The 8,372-nt window shown below is 31.5% G+C and overlaps 1 protein-coding gene across 2 annotated transcripts; it reads left to right on the plus strand.

Moving 5' to 3' along the window:
• Window positions 1–313: 313 nt before the first annotated feature.
• On the plus strand, window positions 314–2,667 carry LOC110807708 (proton-dependent oligopeptide transport (POT) family protein). 2 transcript variants are annotated; one of them, XM_022032910.2, is made up of 4 exons: window positions 314–611; window positions 722–892; window positions 1,022–1,548; window positions 1,624–2,667. In XM_022032910.2, the coding sequence occupies exons 2-4, from the start codon at window positions 809–811 to the stop codon at window positions 2,516–2,518; spliced, it is 1,506 nt and encodes a 501-aa protein (XP_021888602.1). In that variant the 5' UTR covers window positions 314–611; window positions 722–808; the 3' UTR covers window positions 2,519–2,667. The 2 variants fall into 2 exon arrangements, with proteins under 2 accessions (XP_021888602.1, XP_021888601.2); XM_022032909.2 differs by lacking the exon at window positions 314–611 and having other exon boundaries at window positions 722–936.
• Window positions 2,668–8,372: the final 5,705 nt, after the last annotated feature.

The following is an 8,372-nucleotide window of genomic DNA, read 5'->3' on the forward strand; positions in this document are numbered from 1 at the left end:
ACCAATTTCAAACATCTTCTTGCCATAGCCGACCGTTGACTTGACGGGTCAGACAAGTCAACACTCCAACGTGTTTCATTTTTCAAATAATGCTGCGCATGGAACCCGTTTGCTCATGATTGTTACTACTCATTCTAAAACGAACGCCGCCCACAATCCCTCCGAACTAACTGCTAAACCCACTGTGCTGATTTCAGAATAACCCAAAATATATAAATTATTACAATATTCACACTTCATTGACGTCAAACTACCTGTTCTTAACATGTTTGATGCTAGAAAAGCTTAACACGCAACTATGATGGGGAAAAGTATTTCAGCATTCTCAAGTCAACCACTCGAACTTCTGAATTTCAAGAAAATTAAGTTATGAACCTAGCTCCTCCAACGAACTTTCTTTTCATTTTCCTCGTTGCTATAAAAAAATTCTACCTATAAATTCTCTCTTCTTTAACTTTTGACGCAAAACTTCCCCTTTTTTTGAGGAATTTTTCATCATATATATATATATATATATATAGCAGTTATAGAATATCTTCCATATATTTTATCCAGAGCGAAGCCGAAGAAAGGTGGTGTTGAAATGGGAAGCCCGGTTTTAAGAGTCATGGGTAAGCAATCCAGAAGCTATTTTCATTAATGTTTGTTGAAATTCTGTCACTGAATTATATTTCATTTAATTAAAATCTGACCCATGTCTTCACATTTTAATGATGTATAGCTCTGGTTTCCGTGGACATGCTGGCTGCATATGCTCTCTGGTTGTTAATGGCTTACTTGCTCATCGTATGGAACCTTAATTTTACACATGCTGCTGCCATCATCAATATCTTATGGGGAGCAAGAGATATATTACTTACATTCATGCTATACATCATTGATACTCTTCTGGGTAACTTTTGGATGCTCTTCTTTTCCTCCATCGCATATGCTTCTGTAAGATTAATTTATCTATCCTCCATTTTAATTATCTCCATTTCTCCATACTTCAATTATTATAACTTTTCAGTTCCTTCCTCAGGGTTTGGGATTTCTGTCAATGTCAACCCCATCAGTCCTGGCGAAATCTGCAGGGAACTGCAGAGAGGATAAGCCAGAATGCGTAGGAGAAGAACAGAAAATTCTCTTCTTTTTAGCATTGGCTTTGTTAGCTGTAGGAATGTCAGGTCAGTCAACCTCCATTGGAGGCTTCATGCAAGATCAGGCAGAGGAAACTGAAGAAGAAGAAACGGGAGGTGGAAAAATCTGTTTAGGAACCTGCGGTGTTATCCTTATTCCAATAATTGCAATTATAGTAATAGCCTTAGTAAAACCATGGTCTATAAGGTTTGGGATTCCGGCAATATGTTCATTAATGGCTACTCTGGCTTTCCTCTCCGGCTGTTGTCATTACAAACGTGTTGGTCCCCAAGGGAGTCTTCTCACTTGTGTGTTTAGGGTTTTGATAGCTGCAACCTCCAAGATTATTTACAGACCTCCCAGAGACTCCACACAGCTTTACGAGAGACACGACGATGGCGATTTGGTGCAACATACTTCTGTTCTAAGGTATTACAAGAGAACCCATTTGCCTGTTTCTCATATATGTATATGTATATATTGATTTGAGACCATTAATGACAGGTGTCTAGACAAAGCTGCCATTGTTGTACCAGAAAAACCAGTAGAAGAGCAAGAGAAGAACAGATGGAGACTTTGCAGAGTCAGCGAAGTAGAAAAAACCAAAATTATAATCCGAATGATTCCTCTCTGGATTCCCTTCATTGTCATCGGGCTTGTTTGTTCAATTGGGAACACTTACTTTCTTGTTCAAGCAAACAACATGAAACTCAAGCTTGGACGCATTAAAGTTCCTTTTATAATCCTTCTCTGGTTTTACGACAATGGAAAATCTCTGTTTTCCAATTTGTATGTCGTTATTGTCAGCCTCTTAGGTCAATCAAGACAATACGGTCCTCCATTTGGGGTTGCAGCTTCCATGGTTTTACAAGTTTTGTGTTGTATAACAGCTGCAAAAGTCGAAGATCGAAGACTCGACGTGGTAATCCGCCATGGTTTAGTTGACAAAGTCAACGAAACAATTCCGATGAGCATATTCTGGTTGCTTCCACAGTTTATTTTGCTTGGAGCGGCTAATGGGGTTTTGGAGAATAGTGCATCACAATTTTTTACTGAGCAAGCCCCTCCATCAATGAAGACGTACTTGGTATTACTCACTAATGGCGTCTTTGGATTAGGAACAATAGCGAGCGTGGTTTCTGTGTATTTGGCCGAGAAGATAACTGGAGAAGGAGGAAAGAGAAGTTGGTTTGGAGAGACATTGAACAAGAGCAGATTAGATAATTACTACTGGACATTGGCGGTAATGAGTTCTGTGAATCTGGTTTTGTATATTCTGATTGCAGTTTGTTACTGGCGTGGAAGATCAGAGGAAGATGAGGAAGACGATGAAGATGAGGATGGAGAAGCAGCAGGCGCCGCATATCAAGATGAACTACAGATTGAAATTGAGCTTTGATGTTTTCTCTTGTTGATTTATGCATTTAATTAGTTTTTTAATTGTACCATATGATACTCTCCTAATTCCTTTTCTTTTTTGTATTTTTTTCAATTTTTTTTGCTCAATCATGAAAGAAGCAATGCTCAATGTATTAAGTATTTGGTTAATATGTGTATGTATGTATATATGTATATATAAGTTTGAAAATTTATTAAAATAAATTGTAAATAATCATATAATTTTAATTAAAAAAATTATATTTTTAAAATTATAACTTCTACCTTATAACAACTAATATATTATATTATAAACTAATTTTTTATTAAAATTTTATTAATTATATAACACATACATTTATAATAAAATACTCTCCTAAAATATTTTAGTACAGAATCATATTAAATTTGAAAAAGTAAGTCAACCCTAGTTAAGATGAGTACCTGCACTTGGAATAAAATCCAAATACAGAAGGTCAACTTACCACATCTTTGACCAGACCTTTTCTTCATGATGAATGATTATTGATGGTAACTAGGGCAGATGAATATGTAATTTCCACTAATTACATGTACATGCAGTTAAAAATTATTTTAATAAGTTAAATTGTTTTTAGAAAAAATATCATTATCATTAAAAAACTCCAGTTTAAAATAAATTACTCGGTCGGAAAAATATGAATTAAAGCTAAAAGTAATTTTATTTGTCTTCATTATCAAGACATATGTTACTTAATTAAACGATGTAAGAATTTAATAAGATAAAACACAATTTAAAACGTGCATTAAAGATAAAACATCCTAAATAATATACTACTTCTCATATTATTAATGAATCAAGATAGTCAAGGAAAAATTATTGTTGAATTTTTAATCGATTGTGTAACACCCACAATTTTCTATTTTGAGAATTAAAAATTAATAAATATAAATTTTTATTATTTTATTTTGTTTTATTTAATTTAGAGTTAAAAAATAAAATAAAATATAAGGAGGATTTAATTGAAAATAATTTTAGAAAAAAATGGTGAAAAGTTAGATTCTGTTGATATTTTTAAAAGAAAAATAAAAAAATAAGAGTTAAAACGTAATTTTTGAAAGTTTCGCCACATCAGACGCTGAGTCAGCAGCCCTGACCAACCAGGACGCGCTAAGTGGCAGAGGTGCTGACGCGGAAGGCCACGCGAGGAGGGGGGAGGGGTATGTGCGCTATCAAACGGCTGAGGTCTGTTCCTGCGCGCACGGACGGCCTGGATGTGCTCCCTTCCGAACACAATCGAACGGTCAAATTTAAAAGCGATCGGACGACCCATAGTGAATCGTGATGATGGCCTAAATTAGATCGCGATGAACGGTCCATATTCACTTCCTATTTAATCGCGATCAGATGGTTCAGATCAAACGTGATGGACGGCACAGATCAAAAGTGAATGGATATAAATAACCATCATCCGTACCAAACCCTAACCCTAACCGTCAGAACTCCTCGCTGGAGAAGACGATCCAGCCACTGGGAAGCCGATTGCCATGACCTGCCGTCGCACCGGAATACTTTCCGATCGCCAAAAAAAGGTAAAACTTTTTTTTTTGCACGAAATTCAATTTTAATCTCACTCATGGCCAAATCGGAGTGAAAAGACCAGCCAATTGGCCAGAAAATATCGACAAAGCCCAACAGTGCCGCCGTAGAGAATTTCACAAACCGCATCCGATGATGCCCTTCCCGATTCCCGTTTCACGTAATTTTTCTACCTTGTGATCATCGTTTTCTTCTTTACAGGTTGACCGAAGCGAAACACCCAATCGCAACATGAGCTAGAGGAGCCGCCGCACCGGAGAGCTTGGCCGCCAATGAGTTTCGGTTTTTCATATTCTTTCGGCCAACCGAGACCCTTTAACGTGTTTATTCGCAGAAATCGATGTAAAATCGGCCGAATTCTGCCGAAAATGGCTTACCCGAGGTAGACCACCGCCGAAGCACGGCGGAGCCACCGTGTTGGATTTCTAAAATTGTCCGAGTGAGCCATGGAACTGATTTGGGTTTATTTGGAATATTTATAGGTACTATAAGCGCGTTTCAGTTTTTGAAGAAAAAATTCAGGAAATCAAGGAACCACCCGTAGACACAATAAACCGTTTAGCTCTTCGGCATTAAATCAAATAAGGATCCATCACCCTATTTCCTATCATAGAATTGAAGTTTAAATAAATAATGTGGTATTTTATGCGATTTTAGTAAACATGCATAATTAATTATGGGTTGCTAATAGAGCCGGAACGAAAATTATCTATTGTTGTTTGTTGATTGATTTTACAGTTTATATGCATGATGGTATCTGATTTATTTTATGGACTTGAACGCATGTATGTTTAATTGATGTGTTTACTGCTAACTCAGGAAAAAAGGAATGTTAAACGGTAAGAAAATTGTGTGATTTTAATGAATAGATGAAACGACAACTTTACTAGATATTCTAAGAGATTGTGGACTGATCGGGTACATAGAGAACCCTATCATGTATGCTGTCTCATACCGGATGGGGTATGGAGACCTGATAATTTGCTGCTCATACTGGACGGGGTATGGAGACGGCCCACTTCACCCTCATACCAGACAGAGTATTGAGGTTTAGTGTTTTGGTGCTCATATCAGACGGGGTATGGGGACGGTCCTGTAATTAAGATTGTTAAAGAAAATGGTTCACGTATAGCGGGGACATCCTTATAAACCCCTATAGATACTAGTAGGCTGATGAAAAGAGAAACAGTTATGGTTTGGTTTATTGTTAATGAATATGGATTTATAATACGTTCTATATTGCTGATGGTTCATGAAATTATGATCTGTATGGTATTACTATTTTTATAGGTTGTTTTCATAAATTGCACTATAGTAAGTTAATGAGAAATGATTTTATGATTGATTAATGAATTTACTAAATTTAATGCTCAATTAGTAGTTTTTAATTTTATACCAACCTTTACTTCTGTGCCGGTGATATAGTGTGATATATTTATTAGGTTAGTGTAGCTCATACTTTATTTCATATCAAGAGGATTTGGTTCCAGAGCTCGATCCGCAAGAAGATTACGAGTAGATGCTAGATATTTTCTATTTTCCATTGATTTTCTTATTTCTCATATTTTTTTCAGAGAATTAATTTCGTAATACTGTTTAGTACTTTTAAGTTATTGTGTAAGGAATGTAAACTTTAACCTTTTATTTCGTTTCCGCACTTAAATTATTATATATTTTCTTTTGGATTTCCGGGGTCGTTATAGATCGTGTGAGCTTAATATGAGTTTTATTGTGTATAAAGACTATCGATTTTATTTGGCTCGTTTAAAGTAATCGGTTATGGATATTGAGTCTTAATCCATTTGATAAAATATGAGTCTCTTTTATGTGTAAAGACCAAAATCGTTATTTTTTATTTTATGATGGGTTAAATTAGAAATAATGCAACTTGATGATATAAAAAGGTGGTTATAGTCTTTGAATCACACATAGGGTTTCTTTTTCTTGTTATCCCATCAGCAGAAAAATAGAATTTAAAAGGCCACATGTCTATTTCAAAAATCTACCGTATTATGCGTAGATTTCTTCCAATACGAATTCAAGTACATTTCCGATTACAAATATAATCATTTTAATTTAATATAAATATGATTATTGCATTTTAGATCTATATTGTTTTAAAATCCTAAGATTATCACTTATTTATTTAACCTTCATCAAAGTATAGGTGAATGAGAGTATGAAAAATTTTATAAAAATTGGTGTTTTTCAAATTTTATGAGTAAATAAAAAATAGTTGTTTACTTTAATTTAATTTTATATGATTTTATAATTCACATTCTATAAAAATTTAAAAAAAGTAATTATTTTTTCTAAAATCTAATAATAATTATGTATAAAAAAATCTATAACAGATTTATTATTTCATTAGATATGTTAGATTTTTATAGATAGCACTCCAGGAGAAAAATTTTTAAAGACATCTATATAAAAAATATATCTTTAAAACCATCGAGAGATAGGCTTATAATCTAATGCATGAAAATTAACTTAAAAACACTTATGTCACCAAAAAAATCCATTAACCATGCTTGAAGTTTATTTATTTACCCAAAATGTTAATAGAATTTTTAAAAAATTTACTTTCTATGATAGTATATACTTTTGTAGTATTATATTTCTTTCTTAATAAAAAATTAAATTGATTTATAAAAATAAATGAGTGTGATTATTATTAAATTATTAATAAAAATGTGCAACAAATTAATGTATATATCTATGACATACTAATTGAGAAGAATTATAGAGTTTACATGATTCTTTATGATACAACTTGATTATGAAGTTAATTTTGGAAATGGTATCTTACAAGAGGCTACAACAGTAATTTGGTCCCAAACTATCTATTTGTGTTTAAATTACTCTCTGAATCTATTTTGCTCCAAATTAATTCATGTACTTTTTTAAAAAAATTTCGATTTAATTTTTCACAATTAATAACTATTGACAATATTAACTTAAATGTTACGTGTTAAATTTATTTACATATATCATATTTTGATTAATATAGTTGTAAATTAAATGTCATATTAGATATCATATAACATCTAATATAGTTTTTACTAAAATTTATATGTAAACCGATTTAGATCGATTCACAAATAAAAAAGATAAATTCTGTTAAAATTTTTAAATTCGAACTTTTTTTATATCCTAAAATAATATTGATGAGGAAGAAACGAGTATTTCTCTTGATTTGGGCAAACATAAACGAGAGATTTTCAAGATGTTCAGAGATTCTCGAGGACATGAACTCCATTTAGGGATAGTGGCAAGAAATGACGATAATAAATCCTTGATAGATCCAAAAACAATATTGTTGGCAAATATGGGAATGGAAGAGGAAGAAGAAGAAGAAGGATGAGGTTCAGGAACGTGGTTTTGGAAATTTTAGGAAATTAAGGTTTAGATATTTTAATGATTTTTTTTAATTCATAAATTGCTCTAAACTGGGGTACGTATAATATTTTTTTTTTCAAATATCATATTAGGTACTATATGTTATATAGTATGATATTTAATTTACAATTAGATCAATCAATGATACGTGAAACTTAAGTTAACGATATCAAAAATTAGTAACTAATAGAGATTAAATAAAATTTTTTTTCGAAAAATACAGAGACTAAATAGAATAAAGTAGAGATATGAATTACTTTGAATAAAAATAAAAAACATAAGGATTAAATTATTATTTTAACTTTTTTAAAATAATAAATTGAGATAATAATATATCTTTTTTTTTTTATATAGTAAATACTTATCTACATATTGAGACATATTCTTATTTTAATTTATATTCTAAATGGTTACTTTAAAATCATATTAGTTTATACTTAAAGAAAAAATAATTAAAAAAATTTTGACAAAAAAGTAAAAGAGTATCCCTATAAAAATATAGAGATCATCTTTTGCTTCTTGTTATATATGATTTACTTATCTATTAACTTTATTTAATGATCATATTTGTTGTTTTATAAGGATTAAATAATAACCTAACAATGACATGATTTTATGTCAGTTCTAATAATCATATAATTGAATTTTTTTTTATGATATTGTCAATGACTTATTGAATGTTACATATTGCTAACTAAAATATGTATATCTTAGTTGATTTTTTTTTTTAAATATCTCTTATTTTTTCAATCTATAAAATTTTTTAAAAATAAAGCCTAAGTAGTTCTATAATTTTTTCACAATAGATATATTTTATATTGTATTTATTTTTTTAAAAAATAAATATTTTTTTATTAATTTAATTAAAACAATACATGTCGGGCGGGAGGTAAAGTCT

The sequence above is a fragment of the Carica papaya genome, chromosome 8, assembly GCF_054855325.1.
Source record: "Carica papaya isolate Zhongbai chromosome 8, ASM5485532v1, whole genome shotgun sequence".
NCBI classification, from domain to species: Eukaryota; Viridiplantae; Streptophyta; class Magnoliopsida; order Brassicales; family Caricaceae; genus Carica; species Carica papaya.

What these genes read in the sequence shown, in the direction of transcription:
- LOC110807708 (XM_022032909.2), top strand. Translation starts at nt 739, where the DNA reads ATGCTGGCTGCATATGCTCTCTGGTTGTTAATGGCTTACTTGCTCATC. An exon ending in CCTCCATCGCATATGCTTCT is followed by an intron (nt 937 to 1,021) that starts GTAAGATTAATT and finishes TTCCTTCCTCAG; the next exon opens with GGTTTGGGATTTCTGTCAAT. An exon ending in CAACATACTTCTGTTCTAAG is followed by an intron (nt 1,549 to 1,623) that starts GTATTACAAGAG and finishes CATTAATGACAG; the next exon opens with GTGTCTAGACAAAGCTGCCA.